Source organism: Parus major, chromosome 11 (assembly GCF_001522545.3).
Source record: "Parus major isolate Abel chromosome 11, Parus_major1.1, whole genome shotgun sequence".
NCBI lineage: Eukaryota > Metazoa > Chordata > Aves > Passeriformes > Paridae > Parus > Parus major.
Genome location: NC_031780.1, coordinates 7,182,092 through 7,201,325, shown reverse-complemented (window position 1 = coordinate 7,201,325; position 19,234 = coordinate 7,182,092). Strand labels below are relative to the sequence as shown.

At 56.3% G+C, this 19,234-nt stretch overlaps 1 protein-coding gene across 4 annotated transcripts; it reads left to right on the top strand.

Moving 5' to 3' along the window:
• The first annotated feature begins 706 nt into the window (after positions 1-706).
• On the top strand, positions 707-14,671 carry SLC9A5 (solute carrier family 9 member A5). Of its 4 annotated transcripts, none has more exons than XM_015640313.1 (16): positions 707-859; positions 5,773-6,075; positions 6,736-6,899; positions 7,186-7,264; positions 7,960-8,137; positions 8,268-8,488; positions 8,670-8,872; positions 9,393-9,482; positions 9,608-9,678; positions 10,351-10,480; positions 10,641-10,729; positions 10,873-10,999; positions 11,129-11,299; positions 11,863-11,932; positions 12,089-12,220; positions 12,598-14,671. In XM_015640313.1, exons 1-16 carry the CDS (start codon positions 727-729, stop codon positions 13,062-13,064), a joined length of 2,628 nt encoding a protein of 875 aa, XP_015495799.1. In that variant the 5' UTR covers positions 707-726; the 3' UTR covers positions 13,065-14,671. The 4 variants fall into 4 exon arrangements, with proteins under 4 accessions (XP_015495799.1, XP_015495802.1, XP_015495801.1 ...); XM_015640316.3 differs by having other exon boundaries at positions 12,534-12,804; XM_033517198.1 differs by lacking the exon at positions 707-859 and adding an exon at positions 2,029-2,114.
• The last annotated feature ends 4,563 nt before the right edge of the window (positions 14,672-19,234 follow it).

Below are 19,234 nucleotides of genomic sequence, written 5' to 3'. Positions count from 1 at the left end.
CCCATCTCCCTGGGCTGCTTGGGCATAGCTTGCTGCCCACCCAGGACATGGGGTGCTGGATCTCCTGGGCTGGGAGCCTCATGGATGGGTGTGGGAGATGGGGCACCTCCTAGGGGCTGGGGAATGGCCTAATCAGCAAGCAGGAGATTTTAGGAATATCTGAGAGGGGCTGAGGACGTGAAGGGGGGACAGAAATTTTGGGGTCCCCCATGGGTATTCCCATGGAGCTCAGGCAGCACCTGGGGCAGGGGGGGATGGTTTCAGCTGGGAAGGGGCGGGCTGGGAGGGGGATTGAGTGTGGAGGAAGATTGGGAATTTGGTGGGTGCGTGAGGACTAAGCCAGGGTGGGGAGACTCAGACAAAGCAGAGGCACGGGGGGGAGGGCATGGGGGACTAGGGTGATGCAGGTAGCACCGGGACATTGCAGAAAGGACTGAGATGGGGGCAGGGGACTAGCAGGGGGCTCCGGGAGGGTGCAGATGAGCTGGGACAGGGGGGAGGATGCAAGGGGTGAGCGGGGTGGTGCTGGGGTCCGGGGCAGGTGCTAAGGCCCGGGGCAGCACGGGGGGTGCCGAGCTCCGGGGCGGGCCGGTGCCGCTCGGGGCGGGGCCCGTGGCGTGGGGCTCGGGGGCCGTCCCGGCGCATCCCCACGTGCGCGTGACGCGGGCGGGGGCCGGGACCGGCCCCGGGAGCGCGGCGGAGCGGAGCGGCGGGAGCGGCGGGGCCATGCAGCCCCCGGCGGCCTCCCCCGGCCCCGCCGCCCCGGCGGGAGCCGAGCTGCTGCGGTGGCAGTGGCGGGAGGTGCAGGCGCCCTGCCTGGTGGCCGCCTGGATCCTGGTAGCCAGCCTGGCCAAGATCGGTGAGTGTCCCCGTGTCCCCACCCTCTCCGGTGCCCCGGGAGAGGCCGTGCCCACCCCCGGGCAGGCAGGGGGGATGCGGCATCCCCGGCGGGCGCGGGGGCACCCGGGACGAGGGGTGTCACCGCACGCCGGGACACGGGTCATGGGGACAAATCCGGCTGGTCACCACCCTCAGCTGGGTTGTGGAGGTCGGGGAACATCCCACATCCTCCGTGCCCTGCCGTGGGATGGTGTGAGGCGACGGGCTGAAGGTATCACCCGAAGGAAAAGGTGGGGGTCCGGGCTAGCTTTTCCTGCAAGGGATGGATGGATGAATAGATGGGTGGGCATAGAGGATGGATAGTTCATGAGAACAGAAGCCCCAAGGGATGTCCCGTGTTCCCAAAGGCTGGCACAGCACCTGCCGTTGTGGTCTGGAAGCCATTGTTCCCGCACAGCCCCGGGAAAGGCTCGGTGGTGCCGGTGCCAGGCTGGATGTGCCCCCAGCAGGTGCCTGCAGTCTCCTCCGGTGGGTCACTCAAAATTGGGTTGGCCTTGGACTCTTGTGCTCCCCAGCACAGGACCACGCAGCCGGGGGAGGCTCTGCTCTGAGAGGCTGCGTGGGAAGGCACAATGAGGATGTGTGTGAGCTGCGCAGGGCTGGGCTCCCCACCAGCATCCGGGGTGCTGGGGAGGGGACACCCGTGTGTGGGTGCTGAGCAGGGGTACCCACAGGGCTGACCCCTACAGTGCCCCCGCCTGCTGTGCTGGGGATGAGATCGTGACCTTGAGCCAGGTTTTCTCCTCAGGGACCCCACTGTGGGCACAGCCCCCATGCTGGGGGCACAGACAACCTCTTAGTTTCGAGTTGGATCAAGAAATGCGGGTTCAGAGTTAGGCAGGGGAACCTCTGATCAGCCAGGGATGTGCAGCAGCACTCGTTACACAGGGGACAGCTACAGCTGTGACCACCAGCTGGCCTCTTCCTGTCCCGAGCATCATTGTGGATCTTCCGTTCCTCTCCTTCCCTCCCTTCTCGCAAGAGAGACCTAAAACCTCGCGAGGAATGAATTAAAAGGTATCATGAGTTTAAAAATACAACACTGCTGTAGCTGTGCCACCTCCAGCTGCCGAGTGTGTCCCTCCTACCTGCAGAAGATCAGAGAGAAAATTCCGTTCCCTGGCAGTTTTCTTCTCTCCAACCTCTCCCTGGAGCTGTTCTCTGTGCAGGTTTCCATTGACGTGCTCCCCTCAGCCACCCTGGATTTTGTGCAGGTGGGTGCAGGGGAGCTTGAGTTGGGATCATTCCCAAATCCCCAGATCCGCCACAGGCCTGAGGCTGGTGGCCAGTCTCCTCTGTCTGTGAGTCACAGCCCTGATGGCTGATAGCTGCAAGCTGCCGGTAGTGTATCCCATGGGTCCAATGGATTCCAGAGCCTGGAGCCAACAGCGACACCCAGACCTGGAGGCACTGCTGCAGGCAGCACCCTGCCATGGGTGCCAGAGATGGCACGTGCAGTCCCCAGGGTGCACAGGAGTCCACAGAGGAGATGAACCAGGGGTGGAGGATTTTGGGGAGCGGAGAGGGCAGAGCCAGCTGTGGCAGCCGTGGACGCTGGGCGTAGGCTGGCGCAGAGGACCCGTTGTGGTGGTGGCGCTGGGCTGCCAGCTTACAGCCCTGTGACTGCAGGGGAGGAAGCGGCCCCATGCCCGGGTGATGGGGGAATGACACTGTGGGCTCTGTTCTCAGAGGCAGTCACGATGCTGGGATGACCCAAGCCAGCAAACACCCGGGGCAGGGAAAAACTGGCTTGGGTGTTGCCTTCCTGCACAGTGAGGCATCATCCGGGCTTTGCTGCCTTTTCCATCCACAGTCAGAGCACAGGATGTGGGGAGCACAGAGCTGATAAGCATTGCCCCAAACACTCTCCTTACACATAGCTGCCCCACGGGCAGGAGTCTGCCAGCAGACAGATGGTTTTTTATGTAGCAGCACTGTCGTGGGTTGTAACCATCTCTCCTTGCACCATCACCTCTGTCTCCAGCTGCTCATGTCTTGGTTTAGGTGTTCTGCCATTTCCCAAGCTCTGGAGGTAGGTTTTCGAGTTATCTCAGTGGCAAATCCTTTATTATGGATGCCTGAGTATGGATTATGTCTCTGAAGTTATTTCACATGTGGCTAAGTTACTGTTGCTGTGGGAACCTTTAGTGCTGAAATCCTTGACTAGTGTGTATAAAATTAGACCTCGTTCAGTCTGTCCCCACTGGCTGCTCCTTGTGACACAGGGGAGCTCATGTGCTGCCATTTCCTGGGAAGGGTGGCAGCTTTCCCCATCAGCCAGGACATTTTTGAAGTGTGATCTTTCCCATTGATGCTTCTCCTTTATTTGACCAAGTTTCTGGCTTGGTGAAAACAATCATAGAACCATAGAATGGTTTGAGTTGGAAGGGACTTTAGAGATTATCTTTTTCTAACTACCCTTCCATGGCCAGAGACACCTCCCACTAAACCAGGTGGCTCAAATCCAGCCTGGCCTTGAACACTTCCATGATGGATGACAGCCAGGACCCATGTCCCCACAACATCCCTGCGCGCTCTCCTGGGTCCCTCCAGCCAGCCAGGACATAGCTCCACAGCACGGGGAATGCAGATGGGTTGCCGAAGCAGAGAGCAGGGATCTTGGCAATGTTCCTGAGAATGCAGAAAGGGGCTGGACGCCTCGTTCCCTTCTTGAAAACTTCAGAGCTTTGTTCCCGTGGGTGGGAAGCGGCTTCACAGCCTGCTGCAGGCGCTGAGTGAGCACCATTCGTCCACGGGTGAAGGCAGCTTATGTGGGGTGAACAGGGCCCTGCAGTGACTTGTGCAGTCATTTTGCAGGAATTTGACCTGGATGAAGCCCAGCCAGGTTTTCCTCAGGCTGTGGGTCTGCTTGGAGGGCTGTAGTGTCCATATCACCACAGTCTCCAGGGCTGTATTGCAGCCCATAGCAGTGAGCAGAGGTGGCTGGGGCTGAGGGGGGGTGCCCCAGGCTCTGTGGCTGGGGTGTTCAGTGGCAGGGCTATGGCACAGGCTTGGCCTGGGTGCTCTTTCTTATTGAGGTGCTTGGTGGTGGAGCTGCAGATCACACTGCCCCCGTGCTCATTGCTCTGCCCCTGCTGGCTGCAGCAGTGCTCCTGCTGTATTGTGGCAGGGAGCCAGTGCTGGGGCATGGATGGGGCTTACTGTGCCAAGATGAAACCTCTTGAGGTCATCTACTAAAGGAAAAGCAGCTCTTAGACTGCACATTGAGTGATGGGCTCAACGATGTTGTCTCTGGTTGTGAACCAGATCTTTGTCATTGAATTATCTCCTCTAATTCAGAGCTCAGCCATGGTAAAGGAAAGAAAATCACCTAAGAGGTGCTGGGAAGGAGAAAGGAAGAGCATCAGGAGGCCACAGCCTCAGTTCTCTGTCTGTCCACATCTCAGGGACACTGGGACCTGTCCCAGGATAGAGCAGGACCGGGACAGGTTCAGAAGAAAATGACAAGGGCATAGAGACATGGAAACCTACTGATGAAGTACTGCCTGTTCCTGGGCTCCTCTCCAGGTATACACCACTGGAGACCTGGAGTTCCTGGGCTAGGCATTATGGTCTGTCCCTAATTCCAGAGGAGGGAAGCAGCTGCATGACCCAGAGTTGGTGCACGACCATAGCACAACTTTCCTTCTGGAGAGATAGCCTGGCACAAGCAATGGGCACCTTTAGTCCAGCTAAAGGGCTTTAGGGACTGGGTTTTGGGGTTGGCAGCTGGGCTGGGCTTGCAGCCAAGTGATGGCTCAGAGCCTACCCTGATGTCCCTTGTACCTGCTGGGTGCACAAGGACAGAGGTGGCTCTCGAAGTGCCTGGAGGAGCCCACTCCCCAGGAATTTTCTTCATCTGATGGTCAAGTCATGCGACAGATGCTGGATGTCACAAGTGATGGCAGAACTCAGTGATGGGGGGACAAAATCACTGTGACCTCAATAGCCTTTCCCCAAGCAATGCCCTTTTGGAGGGGCAGCAAAAATAAAGCACCTTATACTAGTGAGGAGAAAGCCCCAGGGATGGGTGGGCTTGCCTTCCTGGAAGCTGGACTGATTTGGGATTACACAGGACACCCTGATGTGGGGGACAAGGGTACCTGGAGGAACAAATCCCCTGTGCTGGCTGGCATGGCATCCTGCTGGCTTGTGCCTGAGCACAGGCTCACTGCCACATTACTGATGGATGAATAGCAGGGCATCCTCTGCTTGCTTTAGAAAATACATCCTGTTCCACGGCAGTTTAAGATTTGGCCCAAACCTTGCATGGAATAAACAGATTATTCCAAGCATCTCTAAATCTGCAGCTCCCAAGTGCCTGTGTTTTTGCATGCAGGTAGGTTAGCTGGTGCTGAGGGAGGTTGTGCACGGGCATGGCTTGTGCTGCAGTGGTTTGCATGCTGCTCTGGCTGCTTGCTCAGATGGATGCAAACAAGGTCACCCTATCACTAGGGCTGAGCATCCTCATCTCCAAGTGGGGTAACACGACCTGCTGTACCAAAATTTCTTCACTTGAACAGCAGCCAGCAGCGCTCGTGACACTGTGAACGTGCTCACTGCCTGTTTCAAACCTTTAAGTGCAGATACCAGAAGCCAAGAAAAGTAAAATGCCTGGCTGATTGGCTTATTAAACAGTGGCTGAGAGGGAGAGGGAAATCCTGAAGAGTCAGGGACCTGAAATCCTGACCTGGGAGGTAGCTGGAAGGTCTTTTGTGCACATGTGGCCATGAAGCAGCCTTTCCATAGGTGCTCCCTTGTTCTCCTCCCATCCATCATACATCACCCAACATTTCTGTGAAACCTGTGGATTTGGGATGCTCTGTCTATGTGCCTGTTTGGCTGATGCTCTCATACTTCTTTTTCTTCTAGTTTTCCACCTGTCAAGGAAGGTGACATCTGTCGTCCCGGAGAGCTGCCTTCTCATCCTGCTGGGGCTGGGCCTGGGAGGGATCGTGCTGGCTGTGGCAAAGAAAGCCGAGTACCAGCTGGAGCCAAACATGTTCTTCCTCTTCCTTCTGCCCCCCATTGTCCTGGACTCGGGGTACTTCATGCCCAGCCGTCTGTTCTTTGACAACATCGGTGCCATCCTCACCTACGCGGTGGTGGGCACGCTCTGGAACTCCTTCGCCACTGGCACCGCGCTCTGGGGGCTGCACCGGGCCGGGCTCATGGGTGGGTGTGCAGGGCTGCCCAGCTTCAACCACATCCCCAGAAAATAGGTTGGAGGTGCAAAGCACCCCCAATTTCATAGCCCACTGCCTCTCCCTGCTGTGGATTCCTAGGAATTGCAGCACGAGCAGGGTCCTGACATCCTGGGAATGGTGCTCTGGCAGGACGGTCAAGCGTGCAGGACAGACGGGCCCTGCTTGGCACTGGGCTGACTCATGTCTTTGCTATTTTTGTCTGCTGACCTTGGCTAGCGTTGCTGGCTCGCTGCCATGTTCCCTGTCCTTGGCTGGAGCCACTGGCCCTGGCTGGCCTGGGCTGTGTTTTGAGCTCTCTTGAGCCCTGAGGAGCCACTTGATGCCTGGAGCTGAGGTGGGGCTGCTGAGCCACCTTTGGTGGTACCTGCTGGAGGAGCAGTGATGCACCTGGGTGCCAACAGGGACATCCCTCATGCTTCTCTCATGTTGCAACAAGAATGCACTGAGTCCCACTTTTCCAGGGGCATCCTGGAGGTCTGGGAACACTTTTGGGCTCCTCCTACTGCACTCCCAGCTGAGGTGCTGCAGCCAAGTCACTGGATCAGATGAGGGATAGGCTTGTTTCCACCTGGTGAGAGGGGCTCTGGGGTGGCTGGTTTGCCTGACCTTGGCCCTTCTGTCTTAACAGATCCAGGTGTTGAAGCTGGGCTGATGGATTTCCTGCTCTTTGGGAGCCTGATTTCAGCTGTGGACCCTGTGGCAGTCCTGGCTGTCTTCGAAGAGGTCCATGTTAATGAGACCCTCTTCATCATTGTGTTTGGCGAGTCTCTCCTGAATGATGCTGTCACCGTGGTGAGTTGCAGCTTGTGGGACTCTAATGTTGAGCCCAACATGGTCCAAGGTGCTGGAATTCCCCAGGATGGGCAGAGGATGCAGGTGACCTCCTTGAGCTGGGGGCAGACCCAGGCCATGCTCTCTTGGCCTTTCCTGTCTCCTGGCCCCGGTAGCCTTTGCCTGCTGAAATGATCTGTTGCTGGACAGGTCTGGGGTGGAAAATGCCTCTTCCACAGGACCCTTCCTGCCCCTCTCAAGGCAGGGCAATGCCCTGCATTTCTCAAGGGGTTTGCCTTGCCTGCAGGTGCTATACAAGGTCTTCAACTCTTTTGTGGAGCTGGGCCCAGCGCACATCCACGCCACAGACTACGTGAAGGGGGTAGGTGAGTAATTGCCATACCAGCCCCTCCACCTCTTCCTCTCTTTTGGAAGTGGAGCGGGGCAAGCACAGGAGCCATTGTCCTGTGGGGTGGGCACTGAGCACCACAGCTCTGTCATCTCCATGTGTCACATGCCAGCCATCAGCACAAAACTGCAGAACTGTTTGGGCTGGAAGGGACCTTAAAGGCCACCTTGTTCCAGGCCCCCCTGCCATGAGTAGGGACACCTTCCACTAGACCAGCTTGCTCAGAGCCCCACTCAACCTGGCCTTGAACACTTCCAGGGAGGGGACAGCCAGTCTGTGCCAGGGCCTCACCACCCTCACAGGGAAGAATTTCTTCCTAATACCCAATCTAACCCTGCCCTGTGTCAGTTTGAAGCCATTCCCCCTTGTCCTGTCACTCCATGTCCCTCTCCAAGTCCCTCTCCAGCTTTTTTGGAGTATCCTTTAGCTACTGGGGGGGTCTCCCAATAATTTTCTCCAGGCTGAACAATCCTTACTCTATCAGTTGGTTCCCACAGCAGAGGTGCTCCAGGGAATGCTTTGGGATGATCTGAAGCTTTGTGCTCCATGGGATGCTTTGGAGGGGACCTGGGTGGAAACATGGCTCTTGGCCAGCCCAGCACGGCATGGCTGTGGGGCACAGGAGCTGGGCCCACTTGCTTATGGTTCAAATGAGACTTCTCCTCCCATCAGCCTCCTTCTTCCTGGTGAGCCTGGGGGGCACAGCCGTGGGGCTGCTCTTCGCCTTCCTGCTGGCCCTGATCACGCGGTTCACCAAGCGCGTGCGCATCATCGAGCCGCTCTTCGTCTTCCTCCTGGCCTACGTCGCGTACCTTGCCGCCGAGATGGTCTCGCTCTCCGCCATCCTGGCGTGAGTACTGCGGTGTCCCCCAGGGGAAGCCAGGAGATTGAGGTTGCAGTGCTGAGCAGCAAGAGGCAGTGAGTAGACCCACTCCTCATCCCGCCGTAGGGCCATGCCAGCTCCTTCTGCCCCTCTGCAGAGTCACCTTCTGTGGGATCTGCTGCAAGAAGTATGTGGAAGCCAACATCTCCCAGAAATCCCGTACCACAGTCAAGTACACCATGAAGACACTGGCCAGCAGCTCAGAGACCATCATCTTCATGTTTCTGGGCATCTCGGCTGTGGACACCTCCAAGTGGACATGGGACACGGCACTGGTGCTGGGCACCCTGTTCTTTATCCTGCTCTTCAGAGCCGTGGGTCAGTCTGTCCTGCTATGTGTGTGGCCAGTAGCACACAGCCCTTTTCATGCCAAAAAGGGATATTGCCCAGGAAAGCTTGGGGCACAAGGCCAGTCATGGATCCTGGCTGGGATTTTGTGCTGTCTCCTGGAGCAGGCAGGGTTCTCCCAGCATTCCAGGCTCTCCTTCTTCCTCCCCAGGTGTTGTTCTCCAGACATACGTGCTCAACCGCTTCCGCCTCATCCCCCTGGACAGGATTGACCAGGTGGTCATGTCATATGGTGGCCTCCGTGGGGCCGTGGCCTTCGCCCTGGTCATCCTGCTGGACAGGGAAAAGGTGAAAGCCAAGGACTACTTCGTGGCAACGACCATCGTGGTGGTGTTCTTCACTGTCATTGTACAGGTGAGGATGGGCACTGTGCCCTCCTCCTGTGCTGCTTTCTTGCCCCAGAACTGGCCTGGGGACATGTGCTTTGGGAAGGTATCTTTTTTCAAGTGACCTTTGGTCCTCGGTGCTTTCTAACATGCCGTCCATCAGCAGGTGTGCAGGACTGCTGTGGCGACTGTTGCGATGGTGGGGCCGTGGCCCACATTCTTTTCCCACTGGTATTTTGTTCTGGGACTGGCTCCAGGAGCTCCAAGAGTGCATGCCTGTCCAGGCTGCCCTCTTCACAGAGCTGCTGATGGGCCCCAGCTCCGGGGTTCAGTGCCCTGGGAAGGGAAGCCACGGGGAGGATGAATATAAGTCTAGGGAAATGATGGCTGGGGGTGTACACCATGGCACAGGGGTCGGGTTGGTAGGGGCATGCATGGCTGACACAGCCACTGTCCCCAGTCACTTCATGCTGCTTCTGCTCCCTATGCCCCAGCCATGCACCCTCTTGCCCTCCCAGTCTTTCCCTTGCCTTCTCCTGCCATTCTAGGGCCTCACCATCAAACCCCTGGTGACGTGGCTGAAGGTGAAGCGCAGTGACCACCACAAACCCACACTGAACGAGGAGCTGCATGAGCACGTAGGTGATAGCACCAGAGGCTGCTGGGCTCCCTCACACGTGGGGCTGGGCAAGGGCCAGGTATCACCTTGGCACCCGGGGCACCCACAGCCTTGCCACCACTCACCCTCTTCCCCTCACTCAAGGCGTTTGACCACATCCTGGCAGCGGTGGAGGACATCGTGGGGCACCACGGCTACCACTACTGGCGGGACAAGTGAGTGTCTTGGACTGGATCCTCTGCTGACTGCTAGTGAATGGGAGACACATGCCAGCCACAGGGACATGCTGGGGTTCTCACAGGAGGACACCCCTGCTGTGGGCAGGGCAGCAGGACCAGGAAGCCTCTGTGTCTGCCCATCAGTCTGGATAGGTACCATCTGGCTGCCTCTGTGCAGCAGACCAGGATCACAAAAGCATCACAGAGAGAGGTCAGGCAGGTATGGCTGGGGATGCTGTGGAGCTGGCATTACTTGCCAAGGTCAGAACTTGGGGTGTCCATGTTGGCAATGACTTTCTGCCTCCTCATGGATGGAACTGATCTGGGCATTGAGGAAGGAACAGCCCTGTTCCTGCCTGGGCAGTGTTTATCTGCAGCACAGGGACAGGAAAAGGATGCAAAAAGCCTGTTTCCTGCAGGGGAAGTGCTCCAGCAGGGTGGCCCCAGCTCTACTCCCACTGCCTCCCACAGACCCGCTGGTGTCTGGCTTCCTCTTGGGCAGGCTGAAGGGTCACCATGTCCCCTCCCTGGGAGCGTGTCCCTGTGCACAGCCAGGTCCTGCATGCCCAGCCTCCCTTCACCATACTTGGGACTCTCAGCCTTGTCTGGGTAGATATCCCTGGCCATGGTAGCCTGTGGAAGCTAAACTGTGTCTTCATCTCATGGCAGGTGGGAGCAGTTTGACAAGAAATACCTGAGCCAGCTCCTGATGCGGAAATCTGCCTACAGGCTGCGGGATGAGATCTGGGATGTTTACTACAAGCTGAACATCCGTGATGCTATCAGCTTTGTCGATCAGGTACAGGCAGGAGTGGTGTCCAGGCGGCAGGGTGGTCCTGGCAGTAGAGGTTCCCTTCATGTATGGCCACATGTTCACCCTCTGGCCAGGCAATGGGGACCTGCCCATCCCAGCTGGGTCCTTGCTGTCCTGATGCCAGCCTTGTCCTCCCACCTCCCAGGGTGGCCACGTGCTCTCAGCTGCCAAGCTGGCGCTGCCCTCCATGCCCAGCCGCACGTCCATGTCAGAGTCATCAGTCACAAACCTCCTGTGAGTACAACCATCCCTCCGAGCTCCTGGACAGGCCTCGTTGGACCTCACAGCTGCCCTCGTCCCTGGGGGTGGGTTGCACCAGGGCTGGCAGGGGGCTGGCACACGGTGGGCACGGAGCCAGCCCGTCCATCTCCCCGCAGGAGGGAGAGCGGGAGCGGCGCGTGCCTGGACCTGCAGGTGATCGACACGGTGCGAAGCCGCCGGGACAAGGAGGATGCTGCCATGCACCACGTGCTGCGGGGGAGCCTCTACAAGCCCCGCCGGCGGGTGAGCACTCCCGGGCCACGGCGTGCGGCTGACCCCGAGGGGAGCAGCACCCGCAAGAGGAGCAGGGGTGGACAATGCTCTGTGGGGCCAGCTGCTCACCCTGTGTCTCTTTGCCTCTCCCTCGGCCAGTACAAGGCCAGCTACAGCCGTCACTTCATCTCTCCAGATAAACAAGAGCGCCAAGATAAAGAAATCTTCCGGCAGAACATGAAGAGGCGTCTGGAGACCTTCAAGTCCACAAAGCACAATGTCTGCTCCTCCAAGAGCAAGGCCAGGTTGAAGGAAAAAGGCAGGAAGAAGGCAAGTCCTCCCCAAGCTCCTGTTCTTTTCCTAGCTCTGAGGTTTGGCCACCCCAGGATGCAGTAAGAGAGGTCCTTTTTGGGGTGTGAGGTGCTGCAGGGCATCAGCAGCTCCAGAGCCAGAGGGGAAAGCGTCTCATCTCTTCTCCTGTTGATGTCGCATGTGAGTGTTCAGGTGTTGTGTGTCCATGTGTCCCCAGCATGCCATCAGTGCTGTGGGGTGGCTCTTCACTGAGCAAAGCCCTGGAAGAGCCACAGGTTTGTTTTGCAAGAGCACTCAGTATAAAACAACCTCAATGTTGGTGCAGATCCAGGCTCAGAATTGTGGCACTGCACCTTAAATTGAGCCTTAGGTATCTTCTTTTGTTTGGAGGTTTTTGAAGCCATTGCAGCTGAGCAGTTCATTGTGGGGCTATGAAGATGCAAAGCCTAAGGACTAGAAACCATCTGCCATGTAACCAGGGTGGGAATCTGCATGCCCAATGTTGGCTGGCTCGCAGAATCCCCTATTGGGTTTAGGGCTTTGCACAGGGCAGGTCCCAGCCAGTTCCTCTTCTTCCACAGAAGAACATATCTCTGACCAAAGAGGCACCCAACGGGAAGACTCACAGAAATGTCCCCTGGCAGGATGCAGGTAAGGCCAGTGGCAGGTGAGGATGGCAGGTCCTGGCAAGGGGACCTGGTGGTGTGGGGTGGGAGCACCTGCTGTGCCTGCCCACTGCCAGCTCGGTGGGATGACATCACCCAGGGTTGTGCTAGCACCAAACTGACCCCCTCCATCTGCCTGCAGCTCCTGTCCTGGTGATGGTCAGCTCAGAGGAGGAGGAGAGCGATAGCTCAGAGACGGAGAAAGAGGATGATGAGGGGATTGTGTTTGTTGCTCGAGCTACTGATGAGGTCCTGCAGGGAAAGACAACTCCTGGTAGGCACCAATGCTTCATGCTGGGGCAGCTGCCACTGGGTAGCTTGTCCTTCCTCTGCCTGTGGAGCAAAACTGCCTTGGCCTGGGCAAAACCAAAGTCAACAGAGCATGAATGGGAGAACCACTGTCCTCTGGAGGCATGGCAGAGCCTCCCTGTGTCCTGCATCCCTGGGCCAGCACATGGTGTGGTTCTTGGGGTTTTCCTGCATAGGGCAAGGAGTTGGACTCCATAATCCCTGTGGGTACCTTCCAACTCAGGATATTCTAGGATTCTATGGCCATTTGGTAGTGGTTGGTTCTGCAATGTTTGCAGGGTCCAAGGAGAGACTGAGAGCTGTGCAAGCTCCCTCTCACTGTCCCTCCATCTGCATCTCCAGGCAGCCTGGATGTCTGCCCCAGCCCTTGCATCATCCCTCCATCGCCCACCTTGGCAGAGAAGGAGCTGCCATGGAAAGGAGACCAGACTGATCTGGCTGTTTATGTCTCCTCGGAGACCACCAAAATTGTGCCCGTGGATATGCAGAAGGCATGGAACCAAAGCATCTCCTCCCTGGAGAGCATTGCTTCCCCCCCAGGCATCGAGAGCGGACCTCAGCACAGGAGATTTGCCTGCCCTGTGCTGGAGGAGCAACCTCAGTCTGCAAGCCAGGCGATGCCAGAGCAGAGCTCCTGCTTCCAGTTCCCCAGCCACATCTCCAAGAGCGGCCGGTCACAGAGTGACAGCAGCCCGGACGGTCCTGAGCAGCAGGAGCTGCAGCCTTTGATGGCCACAGAGGAGCAGGGCAGGATGCCACCCACTGCAGAGCCCAGGTGGCTGATGTTCAACAGAGCAAGCCACCTCTGAGGCACCCTGTGGATTGTGAAGGGGCTGAGAGCTGCAGACAGGCTGTGACCTGCTGACTGCTCAGTCTTGCACTGCAAAGCTTGTGTGTGTCTCCATAAACTCCAGGAGTTGCAGGGGAACCCAGTACTCCTCCTGGAGCTGTACTCCAGGGTGTGCTTTGCCCATGCACCTACTGATGCAAACCTGGTCAATAACTGGTCTTTGTGCTGCAACAGCAGGTACCAGCCCCTGTCCACCCAGGGAGGCACAGATCCCAAACCTCATTCTTTCTCTCTGGTCCCTACACATCTCTGCAGCTGGGAGGTTAGAGATATTTCTCCCAGGGCTGGGATCCCAAACAGACTTGATCCTGTCGTGGCTGTGCTGCCCTGAGGTGGTGGCTGCTCACAGGTGTAAGAGTATGAGCTGATCTCCAGCCTGGCTGTGAGTAGGAGACCTCTTGGAAAAGGGCTGAGAGCAGGGGTGGTTCACAAGAGTCCATCCACACCCAGTGACTGAGCCATTGACTTCAAGGTGGCCACAGTGCTCACAGCACGCTTGGAGCTCAGCCAGGAGCTCAGAGATAGGCTCCTTGCCATGACAGCCCTGTGTTCCCTGGGTTATGGAGGCACCACAGAGGCAAGGCCATGACTTTCTCAGGACTGGGAGCAGCGCTCCTGGGGTTTGGCTCCACCAGGAGCTGGACTAGTGAACCTGTACGCACAGGGACTCCTCTAACAGCCAACCTGCTGTGCCAGTCTCACGCCTGCCACCTGGATGTGTTCCCAACAGCTGCAGTGTTCAGCTTTCTGGATTTACTGGGAGGCAGCTGCCCTGCACAGCATCCTTGGTCCCTTCTCCTCACGTCCCAGGCCCTCCAATTGCCTGGGGTGCATCAGCTGGGAGGACTGGTCATGGTGCAAGGAGTGGAGCAGGTGTCAGGTACATCAGGAGCAGGGGTGATGGGTGTGAGCAGTGTGCATCTTCAAAGGTCTGTCCCAACGCCTGCATCCCAGCCACCCCTGTGCCCTCCGCAGAGGGTGGGGAGAGCTGGTGGCCCACACGATGAATTGCTTCTGGTGTGACCCCAGGGGCCAAGAATTTCTCCCCAAGAAGTGTTTAGCCACAAAAGAGCACAATGGCTGGGCACTGGCAGAACAGGAGGGTTGTGGGTTGCTCCTCTTTGGAAAAAATGGGAACTTGGACTGTTAATGCTCCAAGCAGATAAAAGCCTGCCTTTTCCAGCTCTATGGGTTTGCTGAGACAGCAGGTGCCAAGGGGACACTTGGATGCACTGAATGTGCCCAATGTGGAGCAGGTGAGCTGGTGGGACCCCCAGCCCTGCCAGCAGGGCTCAGGAGAGACCCTTCAGCTCTGTACCTGTTCCACCAGATGAGCATGAGGTTTTTAAAAGGTTTTTATATAGTTTTGCATTTCTGGTATGACTTACTCTAGTTTTGATTTCTGATATTGGGCCATACTAAATCTCTAGTTGGGTCAGTGTTTTCTGTAGCCATGGGCACTACAAATGACTCAAGACTTAATATATTATTTGCAAGGATATTGTTATAATGTGAAAATATATGCACAGTATTTTGTAATGTTCAATAAACTGGAGTTGGAGCAGATGTTGTGGTCTGGTCTATCTGTTGTCTGGATACCTCTGCCCATCCTGGTTTGGTTCTCCTTCGCAGGTATCATGTTCCTGTGCCTCTCTGTTCTTCTCCACCCAAGGCCCCAACCCCCCTCTCTTGATGTGCCTAACTGGATTTCCTGGTTTCCATAAAGTTTGTGGAAAATGTGAAATTCTTTCCAAAGAGATGCTTGCCTGCAGCCATCATTAGGCTCTGCTAGGGAGCAGACAGTGAGAGACCAGGCCCTTCTGCCCAGAGCTGTGGCTGCACAGCCACCAGCATGCTGGGAGCCCACATCTTCTCATGTCCTCTCTCCTTGCCAAAAATATGTTTTAAAGGGGTCACAGGAGCCTTGCATTGGTGTATGCTGGTTTTGTTCTTCCCTTGATCTTCTGGTCGCTGTTTTTCCTGAAGGAAAGTAAATGTGGTTTACTTGATTCACAAGGTAGGTGTTTGGCTTGCATTGAATCTGACGTCCACCATTAACTGCTGGTCCTTTTTGGCAGGGTAAAATGCACCTCCTAGCCCTGTTAGCTTTGCACTGGCCCATGTGGAAGCTCTTGCTCCTTATGACATTCCCCATCTGCCTTGCATCCCACTGACAATGCTGCTGGCTGAGCTGTGCTCTGCGTGCTGGACCTCTGTGCCAGCATTGCCTGCAGCCACAATTGCCTTGGCAGTGCACCAGGCTGTGTGGGCCAGGTTGTTTCCTGGAAGAGGTGTGTCTGCGGCCTTCAGGTCCTCAGAGGAGGGAAAGCAGACTTCTCAGCTTCAGCAAATGCTGGGGCTGGTTGCTGCCCTCTCATCCTGATATCTGAGCCTAGCAGCTGACTTGTGTGCAGGCTTTCCATGCCACCAGCCAGCAGCTCAGAGCCTTTTCCTCCCACCCTCAACCCCAGCATTGTTGTGAGCAGGGATGGTGGCTCCTTGCCAGTTCTTATTCTTGTACTTCACTCTCTGCTTTTTACCTTAGAGTGTCCTGCCTGCACAGGACTGCTCTGATCCTTCCACCATAGCAGAGTCATCTCCTTCAGACTAAAAATACTAAAGTGCTTCAGTGGAAAAACATAAGGAGTGGGCCAAACCACGAATGCATGTTCCCAAACTTCTGCTTCTCCAGTACAGAGTAAGGCACAACCACAGGAGCTCCTTGTCAGACTGTAACCCAGAACACACAACCCTCTGACTGTGACTGTAAGCAATCCCATCCCAGAACAGACTATCACAGACCTGTCATTTTGCACCCAGGCTTCTGTTTAAAGCCTACCATTAAATCTGCACATTTTTCCCACAGGCATTTGCTTTCTCCAATACTGAGCTCCTCCAATTCCTCTGTGGTACCAAAACTTGTGAAGTCAGCAGGGGATGTAAGGCAGCTCTGGCATCAGCTCTGTGGAAGAGCTGATGGCAATGGGTTGGTGTTGGCCATCTTACAAGTGAGTCTCAAAATTGCCACATCGCTTTTGCACAATGCACATTGGAGCATCAGGTAAATTTCAGACTGGAAGAGGCTTGGGAAGCCCATGGTCCAATCCCAACTCTATGCAGGGCTGCTAGCAAAGCTAGACCAGGTAGCTCAGAGCTCTGTCCCACTGGATCTGGAATGTCCCTGAGGATGGAGGTGTCAAGTGTCCCTGTCCCAGAACCACACCACAGCTACACCAGTCTTGCACAGAATTAATTTCTCCTTATGCTCAGTAAATTTTCCCCTGGGGCAGGTTGTCCCTATTACCTCTTGTTCTTCCAAGTGCTTCTCTGGGGAGAGCTGAGCTGTGGTTTCTGCGTGCTAGCTTGTTGGTAGCTCCCCTCTGCCTTATCTTCCAAAAGCTGGTTCTCTCTGACATATGTGTGTATATGTACATACATGTGTATGTATATATTCTTCTGGGAAGCTCCAGATTTGAACTAGCACCCAGTTGTGTCTCACAGGTACCAAGTCCAAGAAATATAATTTTCTTGAACCTGCCAGCTGCATATTCTCCACTGCAGTAAGGGTGCTGTCAGCTGATGTATGTAGTTGCTGATCCTGCTTTGCTTCTGGGGCACTTCTGACACCCTCTTGGGAGGTTTTCACACTGCTCTAAAAAGGTAGAAGCAGCGGGAAGAGAGTGAATAGGAGCCAGGTCCTCACCTCTCACTCACACAAAGCATGGCAGGGGCTTTGACCATGCTCATGTTTTCATGGAGAACAGCAGGAAGGCAAATGCAGAATTCAGGAGAGGTGTTCAGTCTAATTGTATCTGGTACAAATATTTTTGAGACATATCAGTCTATTCCTTGCACTCACCTATGATCAGACTGAACATGTGCCCTGAATTCTGCATTTGCCATCCTGCTCTTCGCACCTGAAGCAGCCATCCATTTTCCCTGCTCTCACTGGAAGCCTCCTCTGCCCGCTGGCGAAGGGAACAATTCATTTTCCCTCTGGCATCACCTCCGGAGGTGATGCCAGCCCTGCCCTGGTCTGTCCCGCTGCTCTGGCTGCTGAAGCCGTGCAGAATTTGCTCGGCTGACGGGATGTGAGCGGGCCGGGGCTGCACCGCGAGCGGTGACGGAGCCGGGATCCGTCGGCAGCCGGGGCGGATAATGAGGAACAGATTCTCGCTGGGCAGCGGTTCCCATGCTGCCTTCCAGGGCAGAGCGGCCAGGATGGGAGAGCCTTTGTGCTCCGCGCTGCAGCCCTCCGGCTCCCGTGCAGCCAGCCCCGCCGCTCCCCCGGCTGTCCCCGCCGGCTGCCGGCGCTGAGCGGCCCCGAGCTCCCCGCAGGGCTGGGACCGTCCCCAGCGGCTGTGCCACCCGACGGGCTGCAGGGTGCCTTTCCCCTTCTGGCTTTCCTCACAGCCCGGCTGTGCAAGGGAACAGGCTGTGCAAGGCTGCAGCCTGGACTGGCTGAGGACAGACAAGACCAGGGGGATCTTTAGGTCAGCAGGAGCTGGGTGGGGTGATCCACACCTTCCTTCGTGGCTCAGACTTCCTTGCTTTTCACTGGAGGAGCACACAAAACTGTAGGAATCCCTGAGGATTGCATGATGAGGTTGCTACTCGTGGGGATTTCTGCAGAACAGCCGGAGTGGAAGCCAGCATGGTGGGAGCTTTGATTTTATGAGTACCCCAGATCCAAGAGTTGTGATCTTCCCTGCGGCCAGACATAGCTGCTCCTCACAGCCTCTTGGAAGGCAAGGATCCCTGAAGAAGACACCTGGACTCCTCTCACCTCATCTTCTCCTGGCATCTGTGGCCACAAATCCAGGCTGCCCTGAAGGTAAATGAACCATGTTGGTGGGTTAGTTGGGGAGAGAGGGAGGGTGCTGAGGACACTTTGGGGAGATGACCACCACCTGAACTGGTCTAGTCTACATCAGACCACAGGTCATCCTGAGCTTGTGGGCGGCCCAGGAAGAAGGGCTTGGAAGGCCACAGGGTACTGGAACTGACCAAACTCTGCAGCAGCTGTGCTGTGTCTGTGCTTTACTCTGCCACAGCAATGCAGGGCAATCCCTGCCTGCACACAAGCTTTGCCTCCTGAAGCCCAGCTAAGCCCACACTGTTGGAGAGACATTTAAATCATTGTTTTGGCTCTTTGGCTGGCTGGGGGAAGTTGACTTCTGCTTATGCACCCACCTGGGGCCTCGCCGTGTGTGGCTCCCTGGCAGTTTTGGGTCTCTGAGGCTCTCACAGGCAGCTGGATGAGCTGCGAGCTCAGAATTGCCCTGAGAGCCCTTCTATAGGCATGGCTGGTGCTGGGACCATGTGAGTATCACTTGTGCAGGAGTCAACCCCTCCAGATTTCTCCTGGGCATTTGGGTCCTGCCTGCTCTTTCAGAAATCCCATTCTCCCAAGGGCCAGGATATTTTCTTCTCTACCACACATGCGCATGTAGATACACTCATTTTCAGTAGACATCCCTACCCTCTATTATTGATGAGAAAGCTGGCAAAAGCTTCAGAACGGTACCCCAGAAAGAGAAAAATAAAAAAGAAACAACTATGAAGGTTAATATGTTTTTCACGTTGTAATGTGGGGCTGGCTGATGGGAGCTGGCCAGTGAAGGAGCACCAGCCACATGTGCTGGGATGGAAGAAGGGCTGTGGAGCAAGCAGGTCAGAGAGGGTGCTGCCAGGGCCTGCTACTGTCACTCTGATCTTTGCTTTATTCTGCTAGTGAACAGATAGAACTGTTAAAAATGGTTACCATTATTTTTTTTCCTTAGTAAAAATAGCTTTAGAAGCAAACAGGAAATTACAGACTGAGGAGTGCAATGAAGAGGGGGAAAAAGTCAGACAGCTACCTCGCTGTGCTTGCATTTGTCTATAAATACAGCTCCACGTGGGGTGTCGCCTGCCCAAAGGCAACCAAACCGCGCTCAAACTGCTGGGGATCGGGGAACGGGGGTGTAGGGGGAACATCTCCCCTCCGGCGACAGTCGCACCGAGGGTCGGATGAGGGGCTGGCGCTGGCTGAGCACCGAGCTCAGCTGGCACGGAGCTCGGTGGGCGGGCGGGCGGCGGGAGCAGCGGGCGGAGCAGCGGGAGGAGGAGCAGCGGGAGGAGGAGCAG

Excerpts from the sequence above, each read along its gene's own strand:
- SLC9A5 (XM_015640313.1), top strand. The coding sequence starts at position 727 with ATGCAGCCCCCGGCGGCCTCCCCCGGCCCCGCCGCCCCGGCGGGAGCC. Across the intron at positions 9,483-9,607 it reads ACGAGGAGCTGCATGAGCAC|GCGTTTGACCACATCCTGGC; the intron begins GTAGGTGATAGC and ends CCCTCACTCAAG. Across the intron at positions 10,481-10,640 it reads CTATCAGCTTTGTCGATCAG|GGTGGCCACGTGCTCTCAGC; the intron begins GTACAGGCAGGA and ends CCCACCTCCCAG.